At 44.6% G+C, this 20,819-nt stretch overlaps 1 protein-coding gene across 2 annotated transcripts in view; it reads left to right on the top strand.

Moving 5' to 3' along the window:
- The first annotated feature begins 439 nt into the window (after positions 1 to 439).
- The window catches only part of LDLRAD3 (low density lipoprotein receptor class A domain containing 3), a 942,778-nt gene continuing 922,398 nt past the window's right edge, over positions 440 to 20,819 (top strand). The window contains exon 1 of one of the 2 annotated variants that reach the window (XR_011279657.1): positions 440 to 725. Coding sequence is in view for 1 of the 2 variants with exons in the window: in XM_069623357.1 (XP_069479458.1) it covers positions 692 to 725 (34 nt within the window). In the remaining variant the exon portion in view is untranslated. The remainder of the gene's footprint in view (positions 726 to 20,819) is intronic. The other variant, XM_069623357.1, reaches the window with a different exon arrangement.

The following is a 20,819-nucleotide window of genomic DNA, read 5'->3' as shown; positions in this document are numbered from 1 at the left end:
CCAAAATGTGCGGCTTTGCCAATGCTCGTTTTCAATTATATGAGCTGTGCCACTCTGGTCTGTCACATACACTGTTCTGGGCTGCAGCTACTGGTGTCCCTTTTCGATTTCTACTCTACTGACTTCATAATATTGCTCTGTTTTTTTGAGAATCTGGACACTCTGCTTTTACTGTGACCTGGGGGTAATTTCTCTTGAATTGCGAGAGTGCATGCTGCGTGATGGGGTATCCCACGCTCTCACCCCGCCGCCTGTCCCTGAGACCAGAGACTCTCAGGAGTTTTAGACGGGATGGCAACGGCATCACAGTTTCCCCGAATCTGTAATCCGGATATCGGAGGCTGGGTGGAATAGGGGCACGCCTTTCCTACGGGCTTCTATAAACAAGGGATCTGCAGGGGTGGACACAAACGAGTTGTGGGTGTGGTCAACAGGCCTGTCCTCCGCCCCCCCGGCGTCTCTCAGCCGGTGATCCGGGGCAGAACCCAGACACTATGGGCGTGGCGCATGGCTCGGGCCCGGCCCCTTGGCTTCCCTCCCTTGTGTGAGCCTAGGATCCCGAGCAACACGCACTCAACCCGAGGATAGAGACTGGAGGCGGCCCGTGCCCTGCTGCCGACGTCCCGCAGAACTCCCGGAAAGTTTGTGTGCCCCCGCAGGACTTCCTGGGGCCCTTCCCCGGGCTGGGGACATGTGGCTTCTCTGCCTACTGCTGAGCTCCGTCGGTGAGTCTTTCTGGCGCTTCTGTGGGGCACTGTTTGGGAATTTGGCAGCGGAATTTTTTGGCGAGTTCTCCATAATCCTCAAACGGATTGCCCCCACCCCCATTCTGAAACTCACCCCCACGCCCCCCTAATCCTTGCAGTGGTATTCCTACATGTCTCGGCACATATTGCTCTAGCCTCCCCATCTTGTGACACCTGATATCTCCCTTTATGTTCAGCAACCCAGTGCCACTTGTACAGCTAGAGCGATCATCACTCCGATCGACTGGGCACAGAGCCTCCCCTATTTCTTGTGCTACATAACTCCTCCTTTTTCTGAGGCCCCAGCCTCCTTCTATATCACAGGGAACAGCGATCCACTCTGCGTAGCCCTGGCCACATGGTTCCCTTCCCTCATATTTACCAACGCACACTGTTTCTGAACTCTTGGCTTCCATGTTTCCAGGCCGCCCTGTCCGCAATCTACTGGCACACGCCAGGCTCCCTCCAGCTGCATCAATGGACACGTGCCGTTCCCTATCGCTGTATGATAGTTCACCCCCATCCCCCGGATTCTAGCACGCTGCTTTCATCTATGTTTGGGGGCATGGCGGGGCTTCATATCCTTGACCACAAATGATCTTCATTTTGTGAGACGCAGAAGTTGCCACTTTAGTCCAGAATGTCTAATTTAACATATAGCCACTTGCTGCCCAGCTGGGTCATGGGTCCTAACCTCCCCATCTTTATAAGAGTGCTACGAGTTTCTATATATCCTGAATTTTCGACTTTGAATGTCTCACTTTCATAGAGATTGGCATTCGTGTCCCACTTTTCCTATAATTGTCTACTTCACCGCCCAGAAGCCATTTCAATTATCTCTACTGAGGACTGTAGCTATTGAGACCCCTCGATTCTTTGTTACACATCGTATATACATCATTCTGTACTGTGTAACTCAGCCCCGAAGAGGACCCCAATTGGTCGAAACACGTGTTGGCTGTTTTTGGACTAATCATCTGTTTTTGCTATTAGATGCGTACGTCTGTGCACATTTTCTTTAATATGTTTCAATGATCAGCTTCAGAAACTCATAGTTCAATTCATTCTCGGAGACTGCGCCCCACATATTGAATGCTGGGTATGATTGAGAGAGAGTGCAGGTTGAGAGTGACAACCCCCCACCCCCCCACTTCAAATATATGTTGGTACCCAGACTGCCTTCTACACATACTGAGAACCCACCCTTATATTTTCTGTTCTATGACTATTTTCAGAGACTCTAGTCTGCTCTGCCTCCCTATCCTATGGCACATGGCTCCTTTAATATTCTGAGAAAGAGTCTACTCCTTATATCATGGAACATATAGATTCCTCTGTGTTATGGGGCTAAGGGTTCCCCTACATGTCCCAAGGCACAAGCCTTTCTAGATTCTGGAGCAGACGTGTCTTCACATCAGTGGGCGCAGCAGGCTTCTCTATATCGTGCGGAGTGTGCTGGTACACAGGGATCCCTACACGCTGCCGCACACGGCTTCTTCCCTATATATGGGCAATAGGGTTCCCCTGTAACCTTTTTCCTTAATGTAGGGCATCTCCTGGATACTGGGCCACAGGGTTCTTCGTCTACCTGGGGCTATCAGCGCCTCTTAGCATGTGCAGATTTGGGGACCCACCCCCCCCACCCCCAACACTTTATCTGGACGCAGGGCCTTTGATTTGACCTGCTCCATAGGAGTACCTCAATGTTTGTTTTATTGTAGACAGCAGAGGCAGTCTTAGGGAGGGATCTTTCAAATAAGAGCACAGTCTTATTGAGTGACTTATACTGGGTGCAGAAGTGGGAGGAGTGGTAACATATACACGAGGACACGGTATTTTTTTTTTTTTTTTTTTTTAACATCCACAGATCCAAGTTGGTATTTACAATTCCAAAGCGTTGTCAAGTGGGCAGAAGGCAGGAGAGGTGTGGCGGGCAGTTGGATTGCCCAGGAGGGTAGAGGGTTTGAGGGGCGATTTCATTGCTAGCAGGTGGAGTTGGAGCCACATGTTGACGAGTTCTGAAAAGATGATGGGGAGCTCATTACCATGGAGTGCGGAAAAGAAACGAAAGCAGAGTGGCGGCACACATATTTGGACACGTGGTTCACCTATTGATATGCCTACAAACATGGTGCAAGTCTTCCCACACCCCGCCCCTATAATCATGTGTACACGACTCTCCCCTTTCCATTTGTACACACCTCTCTGTAGACCCGCCCACACCCAGGGACGCAGCCATTCGGTTTCAATACAGTGTTCCGCCCCTTTTGCTAAGTCTCCACATCAAGCGATAGCAGTCAAAATATGTATTTGATGCTGGCTTGGCCCAGTATGAATTCTTTGCCTAGTGTGTGGAACATCATGCATTAAACGTGGAGTCCACACAGATCCTTTTGGTACCTGTGCAGTATCTGAAAGACCATGCCCTATTCTTGCTTTGTACTTGTTTTGTTTAACCATTATATCGGCATTACAACCCGCTACACAGCATGCAAAGATAGTATTACACAAAAGTATTCTGTTGTGCGCAGCGCACCTGCAATGTCATCTCTAGGTCATTTGTTCATTTATTTGTAATCACACCCATGTTTGCGTTGTAATCACACCCATGTTTGCGTTGTGCACATGTAATAATGGTTGATGCATCTCTGTATATGGCATCAGTACAGATGCGTTGGACTTTAGTGTTAAGATGAAGGAACCCAAATGTGTCCACTGTTTAAGAAAGTGGTCTGCAACATTTGGCTCTGCAGATGTTTCAGACTACAATTCCCATCATCTCCAACATAGTCAATGATGAAGGATCATTAGAGTTGTAGTGCAAAACATCTGGAGAGCCACAGGGGAACCTCAAGCATCCCCTCTGCTGGAGTAGGGTCACTAATGCTTCCCATTGTGTATTTTGGAAATACCTCAATTTTCAGAGTTTTGGATGATCTTTTGTGGTATGCCTGGAGATAGGGATCATTTGGGCTTTGGTAAATTGAAAGCAACAGCTGGCTTATTTGTTTGAGGGTGGCACCTCTTGTCCCAAGGCCTAACTGAAATGCCACCAGTTGCCACGGGCATGTCTGATGTGCCTGAGCACAGCATGGACCAGCCGTGTGACTGAGTAGTCAGGTCTCCTTCGATAGATGAAGGGACTTGCAGCGGAGGGGATGTTAGACAGGGTCAACACGACAGCAGGACCCCTGTTTTGTAAGATGGCTTCCCTGCTCTGTTCTTCCACGGCTAGTTGGGCGCCAGTTTTGGCTTTGATCGTTCTTGCGATTTGAATGGTGCCAGGCACATCATGATGTGATCTCTTAGGGTGGGCGAAAGCTCGCGCCCCTAGGTACATTAGGGCGCTTTGCCGCAATGCTGCTTGGTGGAAAGCTTGCCCTATATTTACATGCCACGGATTGTTTATGCTCGATAATGCCTGCGGAAGAGCGGCGAGAAGTTTTCTGTAAATGGCTTGTGTATGTCTATCGTAATGATGTGTAATTGCATTGCTGCATGGGGGATATAAAAGTGCCCAGTCTCTCCACTCTCGCTTTCCCGTATGTAAAAATGCCTCCAAATAGCTCCTGCGGGCTGCCCACAGTAGACACGTGTGCTCCTGGAATGGGCCGAATGACGGAGCACTTCTGCCCACAGATCCGCTTTCTTTCTTGGAAGGCACGGCATTTTATTCTGGCTCTCCTGGAACCTGAAATCCAATACTGTTATTTTATCCACCAAGCTGGGTCAAATTTACCCTCTCCATTGGTACAGATTTCGGTGCTTTCTCTGTGAAAAAATAAGTGCCAGTACCCAATTATTTCTCAACACACCCGTGCCAAACTGCTGCTCTCCACAATCAACATATGTGTGGTTACAGCTGCAACGTCCGCCGGCTCGTTGGGGGTGATGGGTGTTTTACCCTTGGCAAAAGCGGGCTTTAACAATACAAATCATGACATAAAATACCTGATAGCTTTGTCTTGAAATGGGAAAGGCTGCTTCGTTGTTTTCTTCTGATCCTACAGGTGGTACGTGAACATGACGACCATCCAGCCATAGCCAATAGAGCAAAGTGCTTTCTTCCTATAGTAAAGAGATGGGCAAATGCAGATAGAACCAACACTGAACTGATGAGAGGGCCTCCCAAGCAAGGCATTGCGTTTTGAATGCACACTGACATTTTTTGTAAATAGGTGTGCACTTAGGTCTCCTCAGTTTGTACCTTTCAATTCCTTTCAAATGAAATGGGCCTCAAGCCTGAAGGGGACCCCCCAGAAACTGCCCCCATGTTGCCAGTAAGCAGTCTTGTAACACAGCAATATATTAATTCCTCTATTTTTATTCTGGGGCTTAAAATGTGGGCTTTGCAGCGCTTGCATTACAAGCTGCATTTCCTCTTCCCACGGGACAAATAGAAGTGTTATCACCTTATTGCCTTCTATCACTGGTTCCTCACCAGCCACTTGCTGGCAAAGAAGGGTTTAGAACTCTTTAGTGGGCATTTCGCGTTTCAGCTTCATGCTGGCTGGCAGTCTCGTGATAATTGACAGCTATTAACCTCATCTTTGTCGCCTTTGTAATGTATGCACCCCAGGGGTGCTGTAGTCTATTTTTGCTCTAAGCAGGGGGGCCCCAACCATCATGGTAAAATGGGCTCCCCACATATCTTCAGCCGTGCCAGCTCCCGTCTTATCTTCTAGGTTTGGGTCCCTGCTCGTCAGCAAGTTGACAACTATCAGTTGTGTCCTCGAACTGTTCTCTTCGTGCATCATGCCCTTGCATGTCACTGTCACAAAAGGCTGCATTCTAAGACACTGGCTCAAGGTGTGCACAGATTTGCATTTATGGCAATAGCATGTATCACACATTCAAAAGCCAGAGAAAATTGGTAGTACAGGTGTGCACCTGCTGCTGAAAACTGTTAGCAGCTTGCTGGTATTTGTTGCCAATCATGGCTTTCATCCTCTTAAGGTTGATAAAACGAGCACCACTGACCTGGGAAATCACAGCAGCTGGTTGCTTCCAACCTTCCGAAGTCGGAAAACCTTGACGGCAAGCGCCAAATAAAAACCAATTGATATTTTGGCTACTGTTGGTTCAGCCCAGCAACAATGTAAAGCACCTTCTTTTGGTTGTGTGCTCTAGCACCTTAAAGTGTCTGTGCTAGATGGGATTACAATAATGATCTCAAACCAAATAATCGGACAGACTAAAAGAATATGGCAAAGTACTACTTTATTGTCAATTTAATAAAGTAGGGAGATTGCGCAGACATCGGACTGATGCTTGCACACTCGCATAGCAGCTTGATTACATGGAGGTCTTATACCGCAATATGCATCAACTATGACATCATTCTATGTGGAAAAATACAAAACCTATCAAGGGAAGGGATTGGCTAAGGGAACATATCTACTTATAGAACATATAAGGATTAGTGCATCATTGGTTACTCCTTATCTGTAGGGCACACCTTAAACTACCTCTAAATACGTATAGTACCAATTATAGCGGACAAAACAGTGGATTGTTCTATGCAACATTGTATGTTAGGTTGTCCCTCAAACCCACTCATTGGTTGGCTTGCTATCCAAAGCTTGAACCTTTGGCGCTTTAGCAGCACCTACGTGAAACGAAACTTAGGTGTTTGAATTCCATCAAACTACTTCCTGTTTTCCCAATTAGCCCATCATCTCTCATTCTTCCATTTGTAGTTGACCTTGTTGCCTGGTCACTGTCCTGGAACATTCAAGAGAGTGTGAGCACACCACTATCTTAGCTTGAGGCTCTAATGAATAGCCTTTGTTTTCGACTTCTGAGCCACATGTGAAGAGACCACAAATTTGCCCATTTCATCCTTCTATTTACTGCTATTTGATTTAATTATGCAGAGTGCTATTGCTCCTCTTGGCCTGTAGAGACTTGCTCACTCTCTCTCATATGAACTTCGTATACTTTTAATTGACCAACAGTTTGGCTCTCCCAGATGTCGTCTTCTTTCATCTATGAAGAATGTCCCACATTCAGAGATTATCCATATACTCCCTTTGTGCTCTGTGCTTATCTCTCGAAATAGCATCCTTAACTCTGGGCCAACCTTGACTCATCGTCAGGTCTGCACACGGAGCAGTTTTTCTGCATCCTCTTTCTGTCTCTGGGGTAGTTTGGTTAAGTTCAACGTGAGCCAGCGTTCATTTTCCCATTATGGCCATCCTTGCCACGTTATATATTCCTCTACAGCAAGCTTCTATGTGTTTTCTTTCTATGTTGCGTTACTGCGTATTTACAGTTATTGTCAAATAAGTTACTTCATCTTCTTTAGATCCACAACTACTTTAGCTTTAGACACACGTTACTCTTAGTGCTTCAGTTACATTGTTACTTCGAAGTATTTTCATATGGTTTCAGCATAGGTTCATATATCTTCTCCATGACATCACATTGTTAGATTTCACTTTAACATCTATCCTTAATAGTCATTGATGCATTCTGGCATTTTGGCAGGCGATATCTTTCTCAGTGCAAGGGTACAATCTGTATTGCTATCCGAGTGCATAACATCTCTCATACACAATGCGGTATGAGAAAAATGCTGGGGTCCCATTTATTGCTCTTCTGCGACTGTTCTAGTTTTACGGTGGGAACTAGCGAGATATCACCAGCTGCTCCTCCACATTTCCCCCCTCTGGTCGAACTTTCAACCAAAGTTTCTTCTTCCATGGTCTTTATCTCCTCTTCATCATTTATCAACATCTTCTCTTCATTCTGCTTCTTCAGGATCCACATTTTTGTCACCCCTCTCAGGTGACCTGCATTTTTTGTGTGTTCATCCACACTCCAGGTCATGTCGCAGTACTCTCCAGAGGGTGAACAGAACATCCAACGTCCCACATATCTTTTCCGATCCTTGGTGAAGTGGGACTTGGTTCTTGGAGGTGCAAGGGTACTTTTCTTTATATTCTCATGGGTATTGGCTTCATTTTGCATCTGCTCACCCATTCCAGCATCAATGTCAATACATATCTTCATCCCAATATAAGACAGAATCCTAGCAATACCAACATGAGTATTCCTCTGAGTATTTCTGAAAGCATTGGCCAGCCAGGTTGGAATCCATGACAATAGGAATGAGAACCAGCCATCTCCTGCTGTCTTATCAGCTTCATCTTCCATCTTTGTATGCAGTCATCAGCATAGTTATTTCTTCTGTCAGGGTTCCATTTTCTGCATCATGAGATGGTGTGAATGTACAGCAAGAAGGCACGACTTTGGCGCACTTACCTCCTTCCATTGCTGTAATTAGGTCCAAGATGTACCTGTTCTGGAGAGTCTTCAGCCTGATGGCTCTCACTTCTTCTCTGATTGCGTTGAATTCTTTTATTGTTGCATTAATCGTCTGTAACAGCTCCCATCTGGTGATCTGCAGCCACTTGGAGTTTACTGCAGTCTGGAGTCCTGGCATGAATATAGATGTCATTATAATTGCTGTCTTGCTGAACGGTTTAGGTTCATGTGAAATTTCCTCATAGGCCTTTATTGACTTTGATGAAAAGTAGTAGTTCTCCCTTTTCAGCTGGTGAAGAATAAGTGACCTCTTCCTTCTCTGGTGTTAACTCATTTTTGGAAATTCATCGATATTGAGATCACTTTGAGGAATCACTAATGCTGGTACATGTACCATTACAATAGAGCATACTCCTGCCCACATGTTAGGCATCTGCCACTCAGGATCCACAGGCCCAATATCGGTCCATCAGTACTGCAGTTCCTCCATTCATTCCTGGGACCTCGGTTGTCTGTCCACATCCTTTATTCTCTCCAACCAGAATTGAGCCTCCATTCTTGAAGAATGTTGTTGCATTCTTCAATGTTATTATGGATACTGGTCCTGCTTCATTGTCGACCCATGTTAGGAACTTAGAATACTGGATTCTAGGCATCTGTCATTCACTTTGCACTGTGTCTACTGGTTCCTTCTTCAATAGGTGTGCAGGGTAAGATAATATTCCTTCTTCCCATCCAGTACATTTGTGCCCATAGACAAATAGCTGAGGTCTCTCCCAGCATCCTGGCTGCCCTGCTCCTTATGTCATATCTGAGCAGTCCGTCCTCTTCATCTTGACAATTTTTATACGTTCTCCAATCTGGGCTGGATACATACATTTTTGTTTATCCACTCCATCCCATTTTCCATCCTTTTTGTCTTCACATAAGTATCTTCATATGGAAATGTTCCTCCTGATCGCCATCATAAAGTTGCCCATTTTCCTTCGAATTGTCCTCTGGTTGTTCATGCTGCTCGATAACAGACATATTGCATCATGTGTGGGCATCTCTTTGGCAATAAATGTCCTTGGCATACAGTATTAAGGAACAGACATAGCAACTTACATTTTTCGTTCTCTCTCCCACCTCCTTCATGTGCTGATACCATAGGTTATTTTTTTAAATGAGCCAAATTATCAAGATATGTATTTATATCTTCATGCTTTTCCTCAACATTCCTTTTAAATCGAAATAGACTCCTAGTTATATTGTAAAACGGGCTGTTAGTACCTTTAGTGGGGCAATAATAGATGTTTAATTGACACTCTCCATATCTGTATGACCTTTTTGCAACATGTCGTAATGCCATAACAATAAGGAAAAAAACACAATATAATACCAACCGATATAAATATTACATGAAACCCTATTGACATTATGGATGGCAATGAATCTCTGAAATGAAGCCTCTCCATTTTGTATTCACTTTAATATACACATTTGCTATATCCTTTTGAATCACTTTTATATCAGAAACTGCAATATAATGAGGATTACCCCTGCTAGTAGCGCAGAGTCTTGATTCTATTTAAGACACAGAGGCAAGCATTATGCTTCAAATTCTTTAATCTACTCTTCAGCGGTTTTAACACTTGAAACAGAAGGGTTTTTTTCCTCCATGTTAAAAAAATTATTTTTCTTTTAGAAAACTAAATTTCCCTTTCTTCTATTCCATTTTGTAGTACAGTGGACTTCCTGTCTGTAGCCTCTTCACTATGAGCAAATGATAGGGCACCTGGCTATTACCTGGCGAACCTGGAAGAGCAAAAAGACCTAACGACATCCCAAACAAAAAACATGCTGTGACAATTGAAAGGTAGTACCAATTGCTACAGACAAAGCAAAATGCATCTCATCAGCACATCACCTTACAATTTTAAAAGGCAATTATATTGATGTAGGTTTAGAAACAAACTTAGTGCCCAGTGTACACAATAGACACTGTGCAGTATAAAAAGTCAACACAACTGTGTTTTGGCCTTTCAGCAAAGTTGGATAGCTGTGAATGTGATGGCCTTGATCAGGACGGGAAATTGTGGTTCGGGCTCTGGCAAGCGCTTCCTAAGATGATGATCTACAAAACAAATGGGAAGTACTAAATAATGGTTTATTTTTGGGATAATTATCTCAATAAGCTCAGAAAGTAGCTAAAACTGTATCCCCACTGGGGAAACTGCTTCAATGAATGTAGCACATGGAATCAGCGCATTCAGGTAGCGCATGGAGCAGGGGCTGCTAAGGTCCCAGTCCCATCAAAATAGATAAGTTAGTGGAGTGCTATGCATGCTCTGTCACCTATGAATACACAAAAGGTGTAAAAAAAGCCCATGGTTACAGGGCTTATCAAAACAATAACTAGCCGCATCCCCTCTGGGGAAGGAAACATTTACTGTGCTTTACTGGGAGTTGCACGTGAAGGATGCACTATCAGGCAGCGCATAGAGTCTGGTCTAATGTAGTCCCAGTCCCCTCATAAACGAATAAACCTTGTAAAATTAAGAAAAGTGTATGTGAACCCAGGAAAATGGGGCACTCTAGATACACAAACAATATGCACGAGCGATGGTGTGGCCCATTGCATGGTCGTGGGGGATCCCTTATAACCCATAAAAGTATGTTTGTTGGCCTTGTCCTGCCAATGTCCAACATTTGTATGGTGCCCCCTGCGTTAACACCAATACATCCCCATCCTGTTCAAAGACCCTGACTTTCAGGCCACCATGGTTGTCAAAGCAGTACTGGCGAAAACATGCCAGAATTATTATCGAACCCGTGAGCCTTTTCTACATTCAAACAAGCTTCTTATAGTTTGTTGATGCGGTCCCGGGAATGCCCCGGGGTCCCCACTTGCTTCAGGTCGACTCAACGGTTTTCTCAAGCATCTCTGTTTCTGCTCGTGCTTCAGCGGCTGACTTCCCACTTTAGATTATGCGGACGTCCTTCCTGCTTGCTTTGCGCCTCTGTGGTCACATGCCCGTTTCCTGTCCGGTTCTGGTCTCGGTCTGCAGAAGGCTGCCTCTTCGAACTGTTGAGTACACCGGAACTCTCACGTGGTTCCAGGCATCGCCACATCTCGTCCTGCTTGCGCACCGCATTTCTCTTTCTGCCTCGACAGACTTCTCTTCCCTGCCACACTGGTACGTGTATCGCGTGTTCCAAAGCCTCTGCATAGGAGCCAACATCATCTCCTGCACGGTCACACACAGTAGTGCGGTTGCCATCTTTAAATGTCCCATGCGCAGGTGATTTGGAAAAACAACAAGTCTGCATACTAGCCTTTGAGCTCCAGTTACCTTAGATCAACTCCATCATCTTCCTCATCTCAGTACTGTGGTGATTATGGGAGTTGGAGTCCATAGATGTCATCGGACATATAGCATTTTGGTAGTTTTTCTCAGTGGTTTTACATGAGAGAATACATTCACATGAAGGCATATCAGAAGCAAAGAGGGTTTTGTTGGAGCTTTGTGTGTCTAAGTCATAAATGGGGTTTTCCTTTAAAGAATGAGGGGAAGAGATTTCTTTACTTCCTCTACAAGGAGGAAAAACAGTTGACAATAGGCGAAGAAGGTTTTGGGGATTGGAGGGTTTTCCTCATAGAAAAAGGTCTTGGGTATTAGCGAGTCTTCCTCATGGGAAAGGGGGAGATACTGCATCTCGTCCAATGAAGTTAAGACATCTCCCTTGTAGTTGTCTCCTCCCATGTGATCCTTCCTCAAATAGCTGCCTCCAGGGTGAGGATCAGGTAGCGGCTGCGGTACCCTGGCCACATGGTAGAACGTCACAGCCAGCGAATCCTTGATGACTCCATTGGATTCATCACACCACCCAAGACATACCATATCCCATTAGCGTCAATCAGGTCATGCTCTTTTGCAGCCGATTATGTTATTTCTTTCCGGGTGTACTGTAAGCATGGTAGATGGGACTTGTGTCATTGATCGTAAATGTGCCTTTCCATGATGGTGTGCTCCGATTCCATGTTTATGCACGTCTGTTATTGCAATGTACCCCCCTTTGTGATGTGAACTGGAAATTCTAATTTTACTTTCAACACAATACTCAATTATAGTTTTTCTTTTGTTTTCACCTTATGTTGGGTCTTGCTCGTGAGCATGTGCTTTGTAAGCTAGCAGCATTCGGGTTTGGAAAATAAACAAAATCATGTTGTGTTTGTTTTTTTCTTCCAAAGTACTGGAATACATTGTACAGTCAAATTAAGTTTTTCTTTCAGATTTAAAAATCGTCACATTTGGTTCAGTTCAGTTGTTATTCATTTGCATTTGACTGTATGAAGATTTTGAAAGAAATATAATGAAACTAGTGTATATAGGTTAATGGAGTAAAATGTATAAAATTAATTTTATGTGTCTATGTTTTATATGTGTTAAAGTTTTTATGAAACTAGAAACACACACAAAATGACCACATTTGTTTTCATACTTGCACTCACAAAGACTGGATGGCCTAGACAGGGGTCTGCATGCAACCTTTACTCTTTAGATATTTAGGACTACAGTTCCCAACAGGCCTAGTCCAAGTTGAAGACCCCCATACAGCTTGGCACTGATGAACAGGAGCTGTCCCTTGCAGAAAGCCCACCCTTTGAATTTCACAGTGATCAATTGTTATTAATAATCTTGTAACAATTGGGCAGTTCTGAGCGATCAGAATCGTCTTCTTGAAACTAGCCTGAAGCACCATCTTTGTACTACAAGCATCTCTATCCAGAGCACTCCCCGTTGATGGTGCAGGTCTGTTCCTGAGGCAGGGGTACATCTGGAGGACTGCCAACAGACCGTCCAGGAGAGAAAATTGGGCATCGTTTGATGAATAACTAGTGAACTGAATCCCAGTGCTGATTATTTAATCTAAGACCTCCGTACTATCCTTTTGTTGATGTGTGTGGGGCGCTATCCTCTGCATTCCACTGCAGAGAGCGATCCTTGGCATTTTTGTCTGAATGTCTCGCTCTGCACTGTTCACAACAGCCCTTCAAAACACCACAGTCTTGGCTCGCCGATTCTGAGCAACCATTCTGCCAAACAATGCAGCATTCAGCGTGAGGAAACTGGTAGTCCTTGTTATTATAAGGAGGTGTCCACCTTACTCAAGTGGGCCGTAGAAGTTCATGGCTATTCTTTGCCAGGGTCCCTCCGGTAGTGGTACCATTTAGAGTGGATATGGGACACTGTTCGCCGTCATCCTTTACCAGGGTATGTAGTGGGTCAGGGTGTCTTCTACTATTGCGTCCATGTATGGGAACCACACTTGGTTTCTCAATATATTCTTGGTGTTTGCGATCCCCCCGCCCCCGGTGACCTTCATGGGCTATGGCCACCAGTGCTTTCCTCAGGCTTTTGGGAACTACTAGGCGGTTCCCGCCAAGTATTATCCCTTGGTCAGTTGTGCCAAGTTTGTTCTGTACATCGCTATTCTGTGTAGCTCTTTCTTGTCCACCTCTTCGTTTGCAGAGAGTTCTGAATTGAGGCGTTTCCATTTATTTGAGTTGGTGAGGTGTATCACTGCTTTTATCTTGGGGTCTGTTTTGCTTCTGCTGGAGAAGGTCTCCATTGTGATGAGGGGGGAGGGCATTGAGTGACAGGTATGAGATATGCTCTTCTGCCTCTTGTCTCATGGAGTCCTCTGTCTTTTCTTCTGGATGCCTGGACAGATAATCTGTCGGGATGGCCTCACCCCCTGGTTTATGAATGATACGGTAATCATACTCCTGGAGTCTGATCCCTCATTGTTCGATGCACGGGGGCATTTTGGTTTTGGGGTTGACGATTAGAGAGAGCAGTGCCTGGTGGTCTGTGATGAGGGCGAATCCTCTGCTGATAGTGAAGTGATGAAACTTTTCACATGCCCGTACCGCTGCCAGGCTTTCTCGTTCAGTTCGGGAATGCGCTTGTTCTGTGGGTAACAAGGCTCTGCTAGCGTATGCGAGTATGTTGCAATTGTGAGATTCGTCGGGGCTCTTCTGGGGGAGTATAGCACCCAGGCCGGCGGGGCTAGCATCAACAGCGAGTTCCGTCTCTCATTGTGGGTTGAAGTATGCAATTTGGCAGTTATTGGGAGTTCCTCCTTATGGTATCGAATGCTTCTTGAAAGCGGGTGCCATTCGAATGGGGAGTCCTTCTTGCGGAGTATTCACAGGGGGTCCGTGAGGGTGGAGTAGTTTGGCATGTAGCAGGCACAGTACCCGGCCATCCCCAGGAATGATTGTAGTTCTGCTACCCCAGCGAGGGCTGCTAGTCTGACAATGCCGCTGATTTTGCTGGGGTCGGCGGTGATAAGCGTAGGCTTCATCTGTTGAGGGCACTTTTGGGGCCGTTGAGGGCGATTTCGGCTTTGTGGAGGATGTCACACACTACTTTAGAATATCATCGGAATAGTTGAGGGAATTGAGCACAGGGGATATCAGCCTGCGAATTGTCCCTTGAAATATTTCCGTGGTGGAGTATATCCGAAGTTGAGCCGCTTGTAGTGGAACAGCCCTTCTTGTGTAGTGAAGGTGGTGTTTGTTCTGGAGGCAGGGTCAATCACCAGCTGGTGGTACCCTTGGTTTAAGTCTAGTCTAGAGAAGCGGGTAGCCTGGTTGAGTTTCACTAGGAGGTCCTCGATGTTGGATCCTGGGTGTCTCTCTCTCTCTGGATTGCGGTGTTCAGAATGCACATGTCCACACAGAGGCGCAGGTGGCCATTGCCCTTTGGTACGACAACTAGGGGGATACCCATGGTGTGGGGCTGTCCACCTACTCGATGATATCGTTGTCAAGTAGGAGTTGTAATTCTTGAGTTACTTGGGCTTATAGGTGAAAGCCCACTCTGCGAGGGCGTTGAGGCACTTGGCGAACTCTTGGGTCAATGTTGAGGGAAATGACGGTGTCTTAACAATCCTATGCCTTTGAACAGTTTTGGGAAGGTGGATTGGAGTACTTCAGTGTCCAGATCTCGGCACGATATGGAGTTTAGGACCTGTGCTTCTGGGGGTAATCCTTGTACAAGGCATAAAATAAGCAGTGTTGCATAGCAATTTGCTATGCAGTTCCGTAGGTTTGTTAATCAAATATACATTTGTGTAGCATAGTTAGCTATTTAAATTGACCTCTTCAATGAAAGCACAGCTTGCCCTGCGTTTCTCTCTTGCACTTGATGCTCTCTTCAGCATCTTTTCCTCTGTCAAATGAAATTATATTTTATTTATATTGCGCTCATACACAAGTGTTTCAGAGCGCGACCAGGCAAAGGGAAGGGAAACGGGTGAGAACAAAAAGGAGAAAAAAACACAAAACAAAAAAAACACCCACAATGATCTTACTAGGCCCAGTGACATTGAGAGCGCCATAAGTGCATGGGAAAGGGAAATGGGTGAAGAGTGCATGGAAGGAGGGAGAAGCGGAAATTGAGGAACAGAAAAGAGCAAAATAAATAAGTAAAGATAAATAAATAAAGGCAATAAACGGTGGTAGCCAGCAAGTGGCAAGTGCCAGGTTAGTCAGGGTGCATCTGATAAGTGAATAAGAAAAGTGGGTGGGGGTTGTATGGGTACAGATATAGACCCCAGTGGAAGGGGTGGGTCGGAGGCAGTGCAGGTGGGTGGCAGGGTGAAGCAGGTACCTGGGCCCGAGGACAGTGGGTGGCCAGGTGCATGGTGCCTAGAAGAAAAACAGATCAGCAGAGGAGAAGAGGGGCAAATGCAGAAGCGAAGAAGAAGGTCTTGAGGTGCTTCCGGAACCAGAGATGGTCCTCCTCAATTTTCAAGGGAGGCACCAGCCGAAGACAGATATACCCCCAGCTCGTTTCTTTGAAAGACGACTGACCCTGAGGGAGTTAGAAGTAGAGGAGCGAAGGGCTCGAGAGGGGAGGTATTTACGGAGGGATAGTTGAATGTATTTTGGCCCCAGAAAGCCTTGAGGACAATGCAGAGGGTTTTAAATGTAATCCTTGCATCCACTGGGAGCCAATTAAGGGATTTCAGAGCTGGAGAGATGCGATCCCAGGGCTTGAGGCCAAGGACAAGTCTGCAGTCCTGTTCTGGATTAGTTGTAAAGGGCGGAGAGTGGTGACAGGTAGATTTAGAAAGAGGCTGTTACAGTAGTCCAGCCTAGAGAGAATCAGAGCTTGGGATACAGCTTTTGAGGGAAGGAGAGGAAAGGCAGAGTACCTCTAAGGAGGTGCAGTAAGAAGTTTGACTTTTTAGAGGCGTCAGAGATTTGTGCAGAGAAGGAAAGTGTGGCGTCAAAGATGACCCCGAGGTTCTTGGCCTCACAGGTAGGGTACAGTGGAGGCCAAGGGAGGTGGGCCTGAGGGTGAGTGGAAAGGATAGTGAAGGTGTAACAATAAGGAGGATCTCAGTGTTGTTGGCATTTAGACATAGACCGTTTGCGGCACACCAATTTTGAATGGCAATTAGGCAATCAGAGATGAGGGAAGGAGAGGAGGAGGCTGAAGGAAGCCTGAAAAGGAGTTGGGTGTCATCAGCATAGCACTGGAAATTTGAGCAGAAAATGGAAATGCAGTAGGCGAGAGTTTCCAGGTATTGGTTGAAAAGCCAGGGCGAAGGGTTCGACCCCCTGGGCAACCCCACAGGTAGAGGCAGATGGAAAATAGGAGGGACCCAAGTTGTACCTGGGAGGTTTTCGATCAGAGAGGAAAGAGGTCAGCCAGGCCAAAGCCTGATCAGCGATACCCAGGTTGTCTTTGTCAGAGACGATTGAGCAGGGTGGTGTGGTTGACTGTGTCGAAGGCAGAGGAGAGAAAAAGTAGGATGAGGACAGAGGGAATGTTAGAGTCAAGGTTGGAGAGCAGGTCTTCACGAATGCTGAGTAGAGCAGTTTCCCTGCTTTTGGCGGCTCTGAAGCCAGATTGGTGGACGTGGAGAGAGCCAACATAATCGGAGTGAAGGTTAAGCTGAGAGATGGGCAGCTTTTCCAGGAGCTTACCCAAAAAGGGAGTAATTGAAAGTGTTTCAGAGGGGAGGGGAAAGATCCAGAGGCAAAGGAGAGGTTGCAGAAATCGGCGAGGGCCAGAGCAAGGGTATCGATGTGGTCCTTAATGGTTTTAGAGGAACAGGGATGGACCTGTTTTGAAGAGGCTTTCATAGATCGGACTTGTCTAGTGACCTCATCGGGGGAGAAGAGAGGAAAGGAGGCGAAGGAGAGAGGGGGGTAGCTGAGGGAGGGTCAGCAAGCAGAGAAGGAGAGGGGAGAAAGGCATGTGTGGGAGAGCTAGGCAAGACTGATTAACTTTTTCTTTGTCAAATAATTGCAAACCAGAAGTAATCGGGATGATACTTTTAATAAGCATTCTATATTCTGTCTGGCAATGACCAGTATGTGTCAAATATATATATATTTGAAATACAGTCATGCAATTCCATTCCTAAAATGTATGTTGCTAGATAATGCATAATTACAGTTTTTATACTGTAAAATACTGCATCATCTCAATGCTTTACAGTAAAGTTTAGGTTAGTGTATCTAAATTTCAGTGTCAACTATATTTCATTTTGTTGTGCAAGATGCATAATATTGACTAGTTAACACTTTTAAAAACGTACATGATCACATGATCAAATGCTTTTGATTGCAAACCTATTTCTGTAACCTGCAGGTTGCTTTCATCTTGCAACTGGTGCTCATCCCATGAGCGAACCCATAACCCTTGACATTCTACTTTATTATCCTTTTGCTTTATACAAGGTAACCTGAAAGTGAGATGACCACAAACTACAATATAACATCTAGTCTGCTCAGTTCTCTGCCTGCTTCACAATCTGTTCTGCTTAGTCTCTTTCTCTCCTCTTACATAACGAATACACAAAGCAAACTAGATGTTTACGCAAAGTATTGATCAATGGTTCCATCCTGCCTGTACATCTACAGATCTACTGCAATACCAAACACTGTAGTTAGCCTCCAGAGCTCTCTTTGGTTTTCTGATTATGGTTGTATTATATATTACCATCTGCAGGAGACAGCTGGCCAAACAGTTTTCAGAGCCTTTTTATCATATCCATTTGTGTCCATTTCATGCAGCTACCGTTTTACATTTTACAGACACTCTATGGCTTTCAAAGTCTTTCTACTCATTTGCATAGTCGAGTAGATTTTATGAAGTGCAAGTAGCATTTACAAGAGATATTTTAAACTTTTATTTAACATTTACTTTGTTTGCAGTAAATGTCAAATACAGGTTTCACTGTGCATGGGTGGCCTCTTGGTGGCAGCCGTGTGCAAATTAAAGTGGGTTTGCAGTGACATGCACCATTTTACAGAAATGGCATTTTAAATAATTTGTTGTCCTCTGTTGCTATGGGTTGAGTGCATTTCTCTTAGGTTGAATAGGTAAACTAAGTTACCTAAAATGCAGGTCTAGCTGAAGTTTAAAGAATTTGCAAGGCCGGACTCCTCTCACTAATGTCTCATTTTATCGATGCGCAAAAGTGCTGGATTGTTTCCAGTTTCATGTCTTGGGTACAAATAATCTCTGGTGACATTAAAAATATTAGTACGAAATTGCCAATCAAATGGGTCTATTTGCTAATCAAAAACACTTTAATTAGCACTCTGCTAATCAATTTTTGAAAACTAATTTATGCCTTGTGCTAAAATAAAACATTAGTGAGAGGAGTCAGGCCATGCAAATTCTCCCTCCTCCCGCCTCCTGCTCCGAGTCCGTCACTCTTAAAGGGGTTGCGTCCATTTCTCATCACAACACTCCTGTGGCTGGCCTCTGCACCAAGTGCTAACCAATCTCTCACCTTTCACGAGACGTTCAGCGGTTAAGATGCATAGAAGCTGCTTCATCTACCACCCACTACACAAACCCATGCCATATCTTTCTCGTTTATGAATCCTTTATGAATCCGGAAAAAAATAAATATATTGTGGGGTGTAGTAGAGTGGGTCTGGGAGAGTAAAGGAGCACCACAGTGAGAAAAAAATAACGGGGCCAGATGTGCCCCACTGATGTTCCACTTAAATTACAGGTTCATTATTTCTTTGGTGGGTGAGTGGCATCAGCTAGGTATGGGTCAAGTGCATAAGGTGAAGATATTTGTCTTCAAGTGGCAGAGAAGCCACAGGAAGCATCCGTCCACACAAGGGCTAAAATGGTATTATAGATCTAAAATAGGCAAACGCAATTTTATCTGCCATCAAGATTTCTGATCCTGTGAGCTATGAAACAGCAGCAACATTACACCATAGATATATGCGGAGCATTACGCTCAAGCACAGCTTCTCAGCTTTGCACCTACACTGACCTGAGACACTGAATTAACAGCATCACCCTGAAGAGATGCCTGGAAAGCCTACTTGTGGGACATCCTCGGTTAACACATATTTCACCTTCTCTCTTTTTTTTTTTTTTTTTTTACCACCTGCAAGACCCTACCATAGAAACACACCCACCCACAATCATTACAGGGGAAATTTCCTTTACAGAAATTACAAGTGAAAACTTAAAGAAATTACCAATGCTACCTGAATGGTCACAAAAAACATTTTCTGTTCTATTTTTCTGTCTCCTGTTTATAAGATGATTTGTTTTTCTTTAAAGAATGACTAGCACTTCTGATATCTATTTTAAATATTTTTAAATGTACTGTTTGACTGATGTCTCTGAATCACTTGTGTCACAGAACAAAGAACTTCACATATAGAACCAACAAGGAGACACTGGTCATAAAATGGAACAAGTCGGACAAAGGACCATTACAAAGAAGATGGATCATCGAATTAGAGAACAGTGGGTTGAGATTAGGAAGGATGGTTGACATCAAGTGGAGGAAAGCAGCCACATAATCTGATGTTTCAGTATTTGCAAATGATGAAAGATTGCAGACAGAGGTGTGAGGAATCAGGAAGTAGACCCAGACAACTGAGGAAAGTTTGGGCTAAAAACATTTATTAAAATCACAATGAGGTTTGAGTAAGGTCAATCTTGCCCCATGCTAAGGTGGGATTTGCCTACCTAACTATAACTAATGATAGTCTGTGTCAGGAAGTCCAAAGTAAATGTCTGTGTCCAAAATATATACTTGACCTCACATCTATTTGTTCAAAATGTGTAGGGATGGCCGCATCAAATGAAAAATTGTTCAAACAAAAGTCCAGAGCTTCTTCCAGCTCTTGGTCGGAAAAAGGGTTTCTCCCTTTCCTATGACTCCAAATAGTTCACTTTCAATTACAAGGGGTTCCCTTCCCCTAGATTTCATGTCTCTCCCTGTTTTCACAAAAACACAATTCCTATGGATTCTTCCCAGCTTTCAGGCTCTTTGCATCTTTCATTAATATCACAAAGTTCAACTCTTTAGGTTCGCAATGTGCAAGCTTCTCTTGATATTCAACCATAAACTTTTATAAATGAGTCATTTGGCTTATCTTTGGTGGGGTGCATTCGTTCTAGGTGCAGTTGTCAGACCACACGGTCCACCCATTACAGATCACGCAACCGACACACCTGGTTGGCTTCTTTTCCATAGTAACACCACCAATGCTTCTGCTCAACAGTTGTATTGGACTTATATTCTTGCAGTCCTTGTCAATACTTGTTTTGACACTTTTCACTTGCTGAAAAAACCTTCTCATAATTTTGCCACAGTTTAAACTTTCAACTTGTACAGTTCCTCTTTTCCTTATGGCTCTTGCCAATGCTTGCTTTTTCTCAATTTATATAATTCACAGTTCTTTATATTCATCACCAATGCTTGCTTTCTTTAGTGTCCATGATTCACAGTTCCTTTGTATCAGGG

Source organism: Ambystoma mexicanum, chromosome 11, assembly GCF_040938575.1.
Source record: "Ambystoma mexicanum isolate Mex_15411 chromosome 11, UKY_AmexF1_1, whole genome shotgun sequence".
Classification (NCBI taxonomy): Eukaryota; Metazoa; Chordata; class Amphibia; order Caudata; family Ambystomatidae; genus Ambystoma; species Ambystoma mexicanum.
This window is presented reverse-complemented; position numbering and strand designations above follow the sequence as displayed.